We start from the raw sequence: 15,753 nt of genomic DNA, 5'->3' as shown, positions 1-15,753 counted from the left end.
AGGAAAAGTCATTTGCAGTAAGCAGAATCAAATGACAAGTATATTAGACGTTACATTAAACATATGTTACACAAGACTGACATATATTCATTCATCCTGCAAATATTCATTTACACAAAACTGACACATATTCATATTCATTCTGCAAATATTCATTCATAGTCTTCTTGGCATCAAGACAGACAACAGATAACACATAATTTAAGCTAAAAATCTTATCAAAAAGTTATCAAAAACAAAATTAGATCAAGGATCAAAAGTCAAAAGGTGTTAGAAAAATGTTAAAATAAACTGCAAAGTGTTCACCTTCACATCTCCTCATGGCAGGAAGGCTGTAAATCTGGAAAATATCAAAAACTGGCATACAGCAAAAATTTACTAAGGTAAGGATAAAAGTGAGCTTCTTACTTTTTTAACCTTGAAGAAATCAATTCTATTATTCAATTTAATAAAATCAATTTGGATTTGCAAGAAAAGGCTTGGGAGGGATTGCTTTAGATGTAGCAACCTCTATCAGTAAAAATTTTAAGGTTCAGAATTCTGTATAAATTTGTGAAAAAGAAAATAAAACTGAAGTTTCTTTAATACAGAAGGTCTGTAGGCCTGAAAAATAAAAACTATTATACAACAGAATTATTAAAACAATAATATAATATAACTTGTAGAATAGCATAGCGCCTCCTAGTGGAGACCCCATCATTACTTTATAGATTGCAACTATTGTTCCAGGTTGCAATCAATAATACTCTGAGCTTACTTTCAATGTGGAATATCAGAATAGAATTTCTTCATATAATTATTAGAATAGGAAATTAAACACGCAGTTTGAAAGTATTAAAAGATTAAATAACATATAGAAACTAGAGAGAGAAACTGCAGTACTAAGTCCAGTTTTTTTTCTTTTCAAAAGTTCTCCCTCCCTCCCCCATGAGTGGCAAGCAAGAGTTAACAGAAAGACAGAAAAGGGAGGGAGGAGCAGTGTTTCTCAAAAGAAAAGAACTGCACCCAAGGAATTAATCCTTCAGTCAATAGGAACTGAAAGATAGCTTTGTTTAACAATTTAGATAACATCGACCACAGACAATGGCTTGGCAAGTACTTGCTGATTCCTTGCAGACAGATTCTATTTTAATTTACTTTTGTCCTGAAAGGGAGAATCACAGTAAAAATATAAGTTCTGTACACTAGCAATTCAAACTATAAACTTAAATCTCAGAGAAATGGAGTCATTTTAAATGTGAGCCAAATAAATTTTGCAAGAAGTGAACATTTCACATGAAATTCACACAGCAATTGTTCAAATTTCAGTACAGTTTTAACATAAGGCTGTGCATACACTTTGTGGGGGAAAATACTCTCAAAGTATGCAGATTTTTTGTAACTGAATATCAAAGACTAATAGAAACCATTTTTTCCAAATCTGTACTGTTTGTTAAGAGAAACCATTTTTTTTCAAATCTGTACTGTTTGTTAAGAGAAACCATTTTTTTTTTTTCATAGTGATATTTTCTTTGCTTGTAACGCAGGAGTCTAATTAAATCCTTTTTTTCATATTGATATTTTCTTTGCTTGTAACGCAGGAGTGCAGCTGCTTGGCCCAAGGTCTTATATGCTGATTTCTTTGAAGACCTGGGGGCATAGCCACTGCTCATGGCACTCAACTCTATTGCTGCCACACCTAGTTCTTTAATCCCTTTTGTAATAGGAGAGGTTTGAATCCCTTTCAATAATTCCTCTCTTGTGAGATTTCCATGTTCTAGGTGAAATCCCATGCTGACCGCGGCACATAAATTGTTACCGGGAGCAGTGGTTTGAGATGGTAATTTACCTGGACAAATTGATGATGCAGAATCAATGACTGTCTCAGGCAATGGCAAATGGGGGTACAGGGAGTGGTTGGTGGGGGAAGGGGGTTGCAGGCAAGATGGAGGAAGGCTAGTTTTTCTGACCTCAGTGTTTTCAGTTTCCTGGGGCCTTTTCTCTGAGGTGGACGCAGAGGAAGCCACAGGAGCCATGTGAGTGTGTGTCCCCAGATGTTCTATTTCATTTTCTGTCCCCCTTTGTTCATGGTTCTTTTCTGTGATGGGGAAGGCTTGAAGTCCTTCCAACAATTCTTTTTCTGTAAGGTTTTCTTTCTGCTGAAATTCAATGCTAATCGCCCCACCCAGGCCAGGTTGTGGCTCAATTGTTCTCAAGGACTGCTTTTCTAAAGAGGTGTGAATGGGCTTGGGTGTGGGTATGGAGAGCTGATACAAAGAATTTGCTGTCTCTGAGGGAGACTGAGCATAAGATGGGGGGAAGGGTATTCTGATTGAGTCTGCCTGCTTCTAAAAGCACATGGTTTGAAACTGCTGTCTTTAAACTTTTTTTTTCTATGTGTTCAATGGCCTCTGTACATTTTTGCCAGATTAATCTTTGCTTTATGGGAGCTCTGGGAGCCATATGAAGACAATTGCCGATTAAAATCCAGTCTTGGGTATTTAGAGTTCCCGCCTCCATTGAATACCAAGGGCAACGGCAAGCTATTTCACTTATTAATTTTTCTAAGTCCCCCAGGCTGATTTGCGCTATTTTTCTTCTGGTGATGAAATAATGATTATTGATGATTTGCTGCAGCTCTCTGGCATGTAGCCTCTGCTGTACAGTCAAATCATTGCCCATGCTCACGAATGTGGGGAACAAACTTGCTGAGAAATACTTTAAAGATACTAAAAAATACCTTAAAAATACTTACGATTGCAAATCTGTTGAACGGTACGTACCTAAGCTTTGACCAGCCGAAATAAGCATGGAGTTTATCATCACGTCGCGGGGATCACCAGATGTTGAATATGGAGGCATAGAACACACTTGAGGCAGCTTTCATCGCAGGCAGCAAAAGGGCTGGAGCACACTTTGGTGCTCTCCTTTATTGTACATTCATACAAAGGCAGATGATGTGTCATTACATGATTGGCTACTTTCCCCATAGCAACAGACGAGTCCCTACACTATTGGCTTTGGCTCAGGGGGTGTGCACGGATCATTTCATTGGCTGCTGAAATCTATACCTCCTGACTTTGTCCTGCCTCTGACTAGGGAACACCCAGCCCCTCTTTCAGGCTAACAGGATTAATTATAAGCCAGAGAAATACATGAAGTCAGGTATCCTCTCCTTGGCAGAGACTTAAGCACAAGTGATGCTTTTATTCAGGCAAAGGTCAGGGAGAAGGGAAGTTAATGTTTAACCCTGATGAAATGGCTTGCTGGCAAGCGCATATTTCCCACAATTCTGTCAAAGAATGGATCTGTTGCTGAAGAAAATCTGTAGGATCCTGTTTCATAATGCTGTAGAATTCTCGATTATCTAAATGTTCTATCATTGTACTCTCATACTTAGAACGATCTTGTAAAAACTATGGCTCCCCTCTTACCTGCTGATTTAGTAACCAAATTTTTATCATTAGCTAATGTGGCTAAAGCTACTCTTAATGGTTTAGACAAATTGATAACTGGGTGTATCTTTCAATTCAATAGTTTCTATATCTTTTTAACACCAACTGTTTAAATGTGAAAATATGGGGATCAATTGGATGGACTACAGAAATTTCATGCAAGATCAAACAGTAATTTTCTCACAAAATGATCTATGGCTATTCTGATATTTATTTATTTATTTAGAATTTTTATATACAGACGTTCTTGAAAAAAAATATCAAATCATATCGGTTTCCATTGTAACAGAACAATCGCGGCTATGGCGTTACATTGAAACAATGATATCAAATGGTTTATGGAAATTAGTTGGAACAAACGAGAGACCATGATCTAACTATTGTGCTTGAGCTGCATTAAGCTCCATAGAAGATAAATTTACTATTGATGTTGACTCCTGAGTGATTCTTCCCGGTGGTTGACACTGTTCTTTATAAGCCCTCTGCCGGGGTCGCCTGCAGAAATTTTTTTGACCACATGTTCGAACCTTGCCTTCTAAAAAAAAAAAATTAGGCAGCATGATTTTTTCATCTGTTCAACAAATCCATTTTCTCTGCTAAATCATCAGACCCATTGGAGCTGTCACTGGATGAAAATGTGAAACGCACTTGTTTTTGAGATTTTTTTTTTGCCGATTCTTATCCATTCAAGTGTATACTTGGTTAACAGCATAATCAGATTGGTCTTGCTTAAACTTGCCCTAATATGCCCCTGCTCTAAGGTATATGTGGGACACACCAGTCAGGCAGTAAAAGTCCGATTGTTGGAACATTGGAGTGGAGGAGTAGCCTAATGGTTAGAGTAGTGGGCTATAAACCAAGAGACCAGGTTTTGAGTCCCACTGTTGCTCCTTGTGACCTTGGGCAAGTCACTTTACCCTTCTTTGCCTCAGGTACAAACTGATGGGCCGATACAGTAAAAACGCGGGAGAGCGGGCGAGCGATTCAGTATTTTAATTTATTAAAATGAGGCCCGGTGGTAAAAAGAGGCGCTAGGGACACTACCGCGTCCCTAGTGCCTCTTTTTTGACGAAAGCGGCGGCTATCAGCGGGTTTGACAGCTGACGCTCAATTTTGACACTGGTTTGGAAACTGGATGCCGGCAAAATTGAGCGTCTGGTTTTTGACCCGCCAGCTGTGGGCCCATTTTAAAATTTTTTTTTTTTTTTTTACTTTTTTAAACTTTCGGGACCTCCGACTTAATATCGCCATGATGTAGTCAGCCTAACTTCATAACTGGCAACAAGATAAATTAGTAAATTGATTATTCCTGTTATCCGGCGGATAGAGACGCATCAAGGTCCGGTGATCCTAGTTGCACCAGAGTGGCCTCGTCGACCATGGTTTGCAGATCTTCTCAATCTGGCAGTAGACTGCCCTCTTCGGCTCAGTCATCTGCCACGTCTTCTTCGCCAAGGACCAATATTTTTCAAGGAGGCAGATCGCTTCTGTCTTGCGGCTTGGCTTTTGAGAGGCGTCAATTGAGACGCTGCGGATATCCAGTTTCTGTCATCTCCACGCTCCTGAAAGCTAGGAAGACATCCATGTCGGTTACTTATGTCAGAGTATGGAAGGTTTTTGAGGAATGGTGCAAGTCAAAATCGATTCTACCAACACAGGCCTCTGTGACACATGTGCTTTCCTTCCTACAGGCTGGTCTGGATTTGGGCCTTGCCTATAATTCTCTTCTTGTGCAGGTGGCGGCGTTGGGAGCCTTCCTACGTAGTAATGACAGGGAGCTTCTGGCCTCACATCCAGATATCCTACGTTTTCTAAAGGGGGTAAAACACTTGAAGCCTCCAATTTAGACCACCTTGTCCTTCTTGTAATCTCAATTTGGTACTCCGGGCTCTATGTGCACCGCCTTTTGAGCCTCTGACTTCGGCCACACTCAAGGATGTCACCCTTAAGACCATCTTCCTGGTGGCGATCAGCTCAGCACGTCGGATCTCTGAACTACAAGCTCTATCATGTAGGGAGCCATACCTTCGTTTCACGCCAGGGGGAGTATCCCTGCGGACAGTTCTATCTTTTCTGCCGAAGGTGGTCTCGACTTTCCATCTCAACCAATCGATAGAGCTTCCGTCATTTTTATCCTCTGATTCTTCTGACCTGCGTCGGTTGGATGTCCGACGTTCTTTGATACATTATTTGGAGGTCACTAATGAATTTCGACTCTCCGATCATTTGTTTGTCCTTTGGTCGGGACCCAGGAAGGGTTGCATGGCATCCAAACAATCAATCGCTCGCTGGCTGAAAGGAGCGATTATAGCCGCATACATCGGAGTGGGTAAGTCTCCACCTTTAGCTGTTAAGGCGCATTCTCTCCACGCTCAAGCGACGTCGTGGGCGGAAAGTTCTGCACTTTCTTCTCAGGAAATCTGTAGGGCGGCCACATGGAAGTCTCTCCACACTTTCGCAAGACATTATCGTCTAGAAATTTGCGCGCCGTCTCACGGTCAGCTTGGAGACAGGGTCATACGGGCAGGGCTGTCCACGACCCACCCATGATGGGGAAGCTTTGGTACATCCCACAGTCTGGAATGATCCTGGTACGTACAGGGAAAAGAAAATTATTCCTTACCTGCTAATTTTCGTTCCTGTAGTACCATGGATCATTCCAGACCCCTCCCTGGTTTTGGGGGTTCTTTGTGGGCCATCCCTGCTTTCCTGTCTTCACAATATTTTCACTCTGTATCTCTAGTTATTGCGAGCTGTGTTTTTGAACACAGTGCTGTTTGCAAGTTCTCAGTTACAGTTTTTTGAGTACAAGTTAGTTGCTGTCACTTACAGCTGTTATTTTTTTCTCTATATTTTTGAGATTAATTGATTCCTCTGGTTCTGTCTCTTCTCGTCTTGGCTTTGCTAGTCCAGTTACTGAGGATTGAGGCGAGGGAGGCGTGGCTATATAGGTCCTCTCCTGGGAATTTTTGGTTCTAACTCCATCTGCTGGACAGGGAACATAACCCACAGTCTGGAATGATCCATGGTACTACAGGAATGAAAATTAGCAGGTAAGGAATAATTTTCTTATTTTTCTAGAAGTGACACACCATCCGAGTTATGCTAGGTTTTTTTATGAATTTTGACACACTGAGCTCAAAAGGTTGGCCATCACTGACTTAGTGAATGGCCTGTGCTATTACTGGCATCAGTAGCATGGGATCTTTTTAATGTTTGTGTACTTGTCAGGTTCTTGTGGCCTGGTTTGGCCTCTGTTGGTGTTGTGTCCGTCTCTGCTCCACCCACCTTACCTCGTTGGCGACTTCCTTCGGGGTTGATGGAAGGCTAGCTGCTGCAGCGTCTCCAGGCCGTCCTCCTCTGGTGTTCCCGGACCAGCTCGACACTGCAAGCCACCATGTTGACCAGATGCCTAAGGGCGCACGCGGCCCAACTGATGTACCAGCGTTGGCGCGTCCCCCAGGGGCGTCCCCCTGAGATGATGTCACCAGCTCCGGATATTTAAGGTCTCAGTTTTCGTTAACTAGATGAGTTAGCAAGGGTTTGCTTCCTCCTGGTCGCTGCGGATGGGATTTGCTCTCCGCAAACCCAGCTACTCTGCCTCCTCGGACTTCACTAGAGGTACCCGCTCCTCGGGGGCCCTTGCTCTCTCTCTTTCTTTTCAGGTCACAGTCCGGAACCGGTACTCGCTCCTTGAGGGCCTAATGCATACCATCTCCTGGGCTGCCTTAAGAGACTATTGCATGAGTGTTACCATCAAGGACTTGTTCCTGAATGCCACATGCTTTGCCTACTCGCTTTCTTAGTTTCTCTACAGTTCAGCCACCCTGCGATTGCTGTTCCAGTATCTGAGGGACTACAGCCCAGCCGGGTGCTTCCAGCTCACTACTGCCACCTCTGGTGGTTTACTGTATTGTCTAATAAAAGAACTAGTGTGTGTCTGTCTCCTACACTAAGCCAGACCAGTGGTCCCTCTTGGGATTTCTCCAGAGGGCGTGGTCACCTGCCACTGGTCCAAGGATCCACCCACAACTATTCTCAATAACGACAGATTGCTAAATACCAGCTTTAACAACAGAGATTTCTGACAGTTGGAGACAGGATGCTGGGCTTGATAGACACTTGGTCTGACCCAGCATGGAAATTTCTTATGTTCTTATGTTGCTTTAGAAAGGAAATTATTTTTTTTTCTGTCTTTAGATTTAGTTGTTCAAAGGGAAAGTTTTTGTTTGAAGTCTTGAGAGTTGAAAGAAGCTCATTACTAGTGTTAATTTTATCAGGGCCTGAGTTCTGTATATAGGTCTGCCAAGCTAAAAAAGATTTGCCATTCTTGAGGAGATGAAGGTTCTTGAAGATGAACATATCAAAATGTGCCAATTTTATATGAATAAAAACTTATCTGAAAGTAGTGCTAATGCTTCAGTCCAGGTTTCAAGAAGGCAATTTAAAAATGAAGAGACTCTCTTAGAACAGTCAGGTTTGTAAGTTACAAAGAAATTTTTATTTTTATCTAGTGTAAACTTCAATCAAAATCTATTTTTTAATCATCAAAAATTCATCATCTCCTAATCATATCAAAACCTCCTCTAAATCAGTTAGCCTGACTTCAGTGCCAGGAAAAGTGGAAAGTGTTCTAAACATCAAAATCACAGAACATATAGAAAGACATGGTTTAATGGAACAAAGTCAGCATGGCTTTACCCAAGGCAAGTCTTGCCTCACAAATCTGCTTCTCTTTTTTGAAGGAGTTAATAAACATGTTGATAAAGGTGAACCAGTAGATGTAGTATACTTGGGTTTTCAGAAGGTGTTTGACAAGGCTCCTCATGAGAGGCTTCTAGGAAAAGTAAAAAGTCATGGGATAGGTGGCAATGTCCTTTCGTGGATTGCAAACTGGCTAAAAGACAGGAAACAGAGTAGGATTAAATGGACAATATTCTCAGTGGAAGGGAGTGGGCAGTGGAGTGCCTCAGGGATCTGTATTGGGACCCTTACTTTTCAATATATTTATAAATGATCTGGAAAGAAATACGACGAGTGAGATAATCAAATTTGCAGATGATACAAAATTGTTCAGAGTAGTTAAATCACAAGCAGATTGTGATAAATTGCAGGAAGACCTTATGAGACTGGAAAATTGGGCATCCAAATGGCAGATGAAATTTAATGTGGATAAGTGCAAGGTGATGCCTATAGGGAAAAATAACCCATGCTTTAGTTACACAATGTTAGGTTCCATATTAGGTGCTACAACCCAAGAAAGATCTAGGCATCATACTGGATAACACACTGAAATTGTCGGTTCAGTGTGCTGCGGCAGTCAAAAAAGCAAACAGAATGTTGGGAATTATTAGAAAGGGAATGGTGAATAAAACGGAAAATGTTATAATGCCTTTGTATCTCTCCATAGTGAGACCGCACCTTGAATACTGTGTACAATTCTGTTCGCCGCATCTCAAAAAAGATATAATTGCGATGGAGAAGGTACAGAGGAGGGCTACCAAAATGATAAAGGGAATGGAACAGCTCCCCTATGAGGAAAGACTAAAGAGGTTAGGACTTTTCAGCTTGGAGAAGAGACGGCTGAGGGGGGATATGATAGAGGTGTTTAAAATCATGAGAGGTCTAGAACGGGTAGATGTGAATCAGTTATTTACTCTTTCGGATAATAGACGAGGGGGCACTCCATGAAGTTAGCATGTGGCACATTTAAAACTAATCAGAGAAAGTTCTTTTTTACTCAACGCACAATTAAACTCTGGAATTTGTTGCTAGAGGATGTGGTTAGTGCAGTTAGTATAGCTGCATTTAAAAAAAGATTGGATAAGTTCTTGGAGGAGAAGTCCATTACCTGCTATTAATTAAGTTGACTTAGAAAATAGCCACTGCTATTACTAGCAAGGGTAACATGGAATAGACTTAGTTTTTGGGTACTTGCCAGGTTCTTATGGCCTGGATTGGCCACTGTTGGAAACAGGATGCTGGGCTTGATGGACCCTTGGTCTGACCCAGTATGGCATGTTCTTATGTTCTTAATGACACCTATATCATTGAAATGCAACAAGCCTCTGACATGCAACATACAAAACAAAACACAAAGACCAACACACAAAAAACATAAAAATTAAGACAAAAGCCGGTATGGCCGAAACACCCTAGGGCACTCCGAACCTAAAAAGAAACAGACCAATGTCATGAAAGCACAGTCCTAAAAATTATTCTTGAAGGAAGTAAGACCATCCAGAAACCAGTTGCTTCGAGGACTTATAGCTTCTGTAGGTAACAGTCCCTCCACGTGGCTGTATGTTGTTGGTGTTCTTACTGGACTTCACATGTCCAAGGATGTCAAAATTTGATGTCCAAAGATATAAACTCTGCTGCCTAACTTTTATGATGGCAAATAAACTGTTACAGGTGCCGTTCGCAGCAGACCCGCGGCACGGCCCCCTCACCTTCTCACACAGACTCCAGTTCCTGGTTCTTCCTTGCTGGCGGCGGTTGGCCATCGGCTCCGACCTCGGGCTGCCCCCGGTGCCTCCAGCTCTGCCTCTGTCCCCAGTTCTGCAGCTCAAGATGCCATTGCTCGTCGGGCCTCTCAGCGTGGTCTGCGGAGAGACGCCACTACCCGTGCCGTGAGTGCATCTCTGATCCTTATGAAGGGCCTGCGGCGGGAACCTGGTCCCAGCCCCGGATGATGACATCAGACTCTTCAATGTATTTAAGCTCAGGCCTCGCTCCATAGCATTGCCTTTGCAACAGGTATCCTCGCTATCCGAGTACTCGTTGCTACTAGAGAATCCTCTCTAATCTTCGTTCCTGACCTCCGTTGTTCCCGGTTCCTGTCGTCTTCGTTCCTGCCCTGACTATGTGTTGGATTGACTCTACTGATATCGACTTTGTTTTGTTTGACTGCGCTTCATCTTATCTCCAGACCCAGACCTTTGCTACACCTGACCACCGCTATTGACTTCTCAATGATCAGGCCATTGCCTTGATTGACTAAAGCTATTGACTTTCTCAGAGATCTGAACTCGTCATTGCTTGCCATGACCTCCGCTTTGCCGTTGGCCCTGATCCAAGCCTGTTATTGACGCCTCCTCTAGCCTACTCCTTGGACGTGGACTTTAGGCTCTGGCCTACCTTTGCTTGAGCACCCCCAGCTAATCTCCGTTCCATTGGCACTCGAGTTCCAGTACCATACCCAGTCCAGGGTAGGACTATGCCACCTACTGGCTGCTGTCTCTGGGCTGAACCAACCTATCTTACTAACCAATCTTGAGGCCCACCTAAGTCCTGCCGGCACCCAAAAGCTCAACCCGCGGGGAACGAGGGCTGGTATAGGTGAAGTTCTAGTGGCCTCTACCTTCAGCCCACTCTACCTGCCGTAGGATCCCTCCTATGGGTAGCGTCAACCCCACCTTTGCCCAAAGGTCCACCTGCGACACAACATATGCACGGTAAGAAACCTTTTATATCTGTCAGTATTGTGTAGAAAGAAAGAATATATCTCCAATTATGAAAAAAGTGGAACAATCCAATCGTAAATAATGTTAGTATTCATTGAGACCTGAGTGGTGTTAATGCAGTAGACCTCCCATTAATCCAAGAGTGGTCCCAAGCCCATAGGTCCGGCCAAAACCGCTTTGGAAGAGCCCAGTTTCATTCCATCACATTGGTGAATATAGCGGGTCCCAACTTCAGTGAGTCCCGATGCTGCAGTGTTTCAGCATAGAAAACATGCCTGCATCAGGGGAACTCGCATGAATCTAAAAAAATCATATGTATAGACCAATTAAATACAAAGACTAAAATACATAAAAACAGGTTTTGGTCGGATCTGTGGGCTTGGGGCCACTCTCGGGTTGGCTTTTTTTTTTTTCCTGATTCACCCCTCCCCATAGGGATGCAGTGCTGAGATAGCTTGATCCCTTTCTGACTTTTTCTGTAAGAGAAGTCTTCAATAACCACCACTAAGGAGGATGCATAAGACTGGGAGACCCCCAGTTAGATCTCTATCCACAGGACCAGGATGGACTGTGTGTCCAGGAAGGATATGGGTTCAGGTAGAACTGTTTTTGCTGTGAAGGTTTGGACCATTCCAGTAGGATTCCCGGTTATCTGCTGGGTGAGTTTTATGCAATTAAAACTACAATGGAAGTTCTACCCATATGCCTGAAATTAAGGAAACCTACATATAGAAATATCCATGTACCAGCAGTCAGATGTAATTTCAACATCATGGACAAATGGACTTTTATTTAATCATTTGCCAAATCAATAAACTTTAACACCCAGAGCCTGGTCCTGTCTGATTTGTCCCAGCATCTCACCCCTTGGGATGCAGCTACTATCTACACACACTGGAAGCAAAAACCATTGTCTGGACCTTAAAAAGAATCCACAATGGGATAGAGAGTCAAGCATGGGAGTTAATTGCTAGCTGTAGCAGCCCTGAAGAGAATAAATACGTTTAGGTACTCTTGGGAATTAAAACCCGCAGAAGGGTTACTTAGGTAAATTGGCTGTTTGGCATTTAACTTCTATAAACCAAAGTTGCTCAAGTGTGATGGGGGTTTTCCATAGACAGCAGGATAAATCAGCCCAAACCGTGGAATATGCCAACATGGACCCAGCTCTGAGAGCTCACAAATCTTGCGTATGTGTCCCTCGGTCTCTTCCAGAGCTTTTTATTTTTATTTATTTGATGTTTTGAAAGCCACTCTGAGAAAAGATTACAACACTCCCAATAAAACATAAAATAGTACAATAAAATGACACCACTCACAATAGACTTCCTCGCTGTAGACCTGAAGTTTCTCACCTGAAAGGTGTTCTGTCTAGCCATCACTTTAGTACAAACTGAGCAAATTACAGACTTTGGTTTCTTATTTGCCATACCTTCAGTATTTTTCTAACAGGATTGTTATATGCACTCACCCTAAGTTTCTTCTGAATGTGGCATCTGTGTTCCACATCAACCAAACAATCAAGCTGCTGATTTTCTTTCTGAAACTGCATGCATACACAGGAGAACAAGCTTTTTATTTCTTGGACTATAAGAGCCCTAACATATTACAGGACTCCATTTCACCATCGGATTTCTCAGCTGTTCATGTCCTTTGATCCCAACAGGTGGGGAAGGTCATTTGTCAAAAGAACTCTCTTTAATTAGCAGTGCACTATAAAGTTTGTTAGCTACACGCTGGCTGGTTTACAGATTACGGACTCTGTCAAGACTCATCAAGCAAGAGTTATGGTGATCTCAGTGGCTCATCCGAGGGCCACTTCTACTGCTACCTAATTGTCAGTCCATACCTTCACATCTCACTACTGTCTGGACAGTATGTCTTGCAGAGACCGTTCCTTTGGGCAAGCAGTTCTGCGCAGCTGTTTACTCAGTAGTTCCCTCTCCACTGGGTGGGGTCTAGACAAGCCTTGGCTTGGGACTCACCACTGCTTATGGTTGATTTAAATCCAGCTTGTCGATAGAGAAAGCAGAAATGAGGTTTTCTGTAAATGTATTTATTTATTTATTTATGTATTTAAAAATGATTATAGCTTTTATAATTTATTTAACACTTTTTTATACCGACCTTCATAGTAATAACCATATCGGATCGGTTTACATAAAACAAGGGTATAACTGAAGCAATAAATAAAAGTAATTAACAAGAGAAGTGAATAAGGTAAAGTTACATTTAACAAGGAGTAAAAAACTTGGGAAGCTTAAAAGCTGGAAGAAAGGTAAAGGCAGAAGGTAATTAAAGAAACATAATACAAAAAGGAATTTGGGTTAGAGCATAAGATGCTTTAACCAGTGAGTGCCAGAGTCCTTCGTTTGAATGGTTGGAGGACCTCAATCTTCTACGTCCAAGTGAGGAAAAAAAGATGACTAAGGATTGTCTGGAGGATCATCGAAGGCTTGGTGGAATAGCCACGTCTTAAGTTTTTTTCTGAACGTAATGAGACAGGGTTCTAATCGGAGGCTTGAAGGAATGTTGTTCCAAATAGACGGACCTGCTATTGAAAAAGCTCGGTCTTTGGTCGAGGAAAGGCGTGAGGCTTTAGTTGGGGGGTAATTCAAAGTACCTTTATGATTATCTCTAATTGGTCTGTTGGAGGAATGTAGTTTGAAGGGTATTTCAAGGTTGAGTTGGAGTTTGTGATGGATGGATTTATGTATTAGGGTGATTGATTTGTAAAGGATTCTAAAATTTACTGGTAGCCAATGTAGATTCCTGAGGATGGGTGAGATGTGATTTCCGCGGCTGGTGTTGGTCAGTAATCTAGAATTAATATAGATTAATCAACACAGTTTACATACATAATAGTAAAATATATTCTTAAATAGGATAAATCAGCCATACATTTATTACCCACCCACCTTCTGGGAGAGAGTGGGGGCTAATGAGCTGCCTGTACGGTATGTCCCATTTACAAAATATAGGCCATCCTCACCCGTCTCTGGGATGTACATTGCAAAGGAAAAAGCAGGGAAGTACACTCTGAAAGTAAGTACTCTTTTAGTAGCGAGAAAATAATCTCCTAGCCAGTATTTTATGATACCAAGCTAATAACAGATACCAGGCTAATAACTGCCTAGGATAAACCTATGTTTTTGATTCTTACAGTTTTTGTTGATTTATATATTTATCTCTCTCTAATTGTTTCTTTGTTTAAACTCTGTACTGTCTTCCATTGCCCAGGTTTTATGCTCCCTGTTTAATGTAACTTTACTTTCTACCTTGATGTTAATATGTTTCCCCTCAGTTACATTGTAAACTGGTACGATAAGACCTAGTCTTGAGCATCGGTATAGGAAAAGAAATTAAATAAAATAAATAAATAAATAAAATAAATACTTTAGCAAGAAGCCTGGCATCTGAAACCCAGTCAAGGAGGCTGGATAAAGTATTTATCTTGCTGCAAGGCCACCTGTGCATCTAAAACATGAATTTTTGTGATCTAAAATGTCCTGTCTTGCTGTGCTCTAAGAATAGTGAAGGTAAGATTTCACCGAGTTGTATATATACAGGTGTTTATCAGATTCAGAATAAGTAAATAGAGATTTCCCATACCTTTAGGCTTTGTTTTCTTCTTTTTAAAGTTTCCCTGTACATGTGTGATAGTGCCATCAGTGTGTTTCTTTTCTGATCCTGGCCATTTAGAGACTTTTCTTTCTGATAAGTCAGAGTAATTTGCTATGTTTAGTTGGGGTTAGCTGGGTTATAAATTACATACATTTTGCAGCATTATTAGTAAACTTGGTTTTTCTTTTTTTTCTAGTATATTTATCCCTTTTGTGGGCTTGTAACAAATTTATATTGACTTTAAGATTATGTATGGTTTACTTTTATAATTAATTTTCTTTCGTTTCATTTCATGTATACAATTCAGCATGTCATTCTTTCCCTCTGGAGTGTCAAGCCCCCATCTTTTGCAAGACCCCTGGCTGAGTCTTTAATTCTTGCTGTTGTTCCACAGGGCAGGGATATGCAGCCTGGCACGGAACGGGTGGTGGCCCTAGTGGATATGGATTGCTTCTATGTCCAAGTAGAGCAGAGACTGAACCCGGCGCTAAAGAACAAACCCTGTGCTGTCGTGCAATATAAAACATGGAAAGGAGGAGGGTAAGTCTGTATTCTTCTGCCTTGGTACTGTAGAAACCATTTCACTACTAATCAAGAGCAAAAATACTGGGAATAGTATACCCTTATCAAAATCAAAAAAACTCAGACCAGTTACTCTATGCATGGGAATAAGTATCAGAATGTTCTAAGTGCTCTTAAGAATAATCTGCAGGCTATTGCCCACAATGGGCTTCAACCAGCATTCATACCACTGAGCACACAATTCTCACGTCATTTACTCATTCCCTTTTCTATTTACACTTTTATAACCCCAAGCTACCTTACATTCATTTTTATAAATATCAAAAATATCTCAAAGTCTAAAAAGCTACTTGCAACATATCTTTTAAACTTCCACATGTGAGAAAGAGGAGTCCCTTTTCCACAGCCCTCTGCCATGATGTGATATAAATCATGGAAAGGGTGACTCCTTTCCTACCACCCTGTTCTGACATTCTCCCCCCTGCTGCTCTACTTTAACTTTCACTTCTCTCCTATGCCTTGCTGGCTCCCTGTGATGTGGGCTCTCCCAGCTTTTTTCCTACTTCTGCATCCCTTACTCCCCATTACCAGTATACTCATTCATTATCAGAGTTGTAATATGCCTTGGAATCTAGAACATACATGCCATACTGGATCAGACTAATGACTCATCAAGCCTAGCATCCTGTCTCTGATAGTGGCCAATC

General features: G+C 41.6%; 1 protein-coding gene across 2 annotated transcripts in view; it reads left to right on the top strand.

The window, feature by feature from the left end:
- The window catches only part of POLH (DNA polymerase eta), a 218,479-nt gene that overhangs the window by 9,246 nt on the left and 193,480 nt on the right, over positions 1-15,753 (top strand). For both annotated transcript variants that reach the window (XM_029592831.1, XM_029592833.1), the window contains exon 2: positions 14,919-15,064. In XM_029592831.1, coding sequence (XP_029448691.1) covers positions 14,928-15,064 — 137 coding nt within the window. In that variant the 5' untranslated portion in view covers positions 14,919-14,927. The remainder of the gene's footprint in view (positions 1-14,918; positions 15,065-15,753) is intronic.

The sequence above is a fragment of the Rhinatrema bivittatum genome, chromosome 3 (assembly GCF_901001135.1).
Source record: "Rhinatrema bivittatum chromosome 3, aRhiBiv1.1, whole genome shotgun sequence".
In the NCBI taxonomy this organism is placed as follows: Eukaryota; Metazoa; Chordata; class Amphibia; order Gymnophiona; family Rhinatrematidae; genus Rhinatrema; species Rhinatrema bivittatum.
This window is presented reverse-complemented; position numbering and strand designations above follow the sequence as displayed.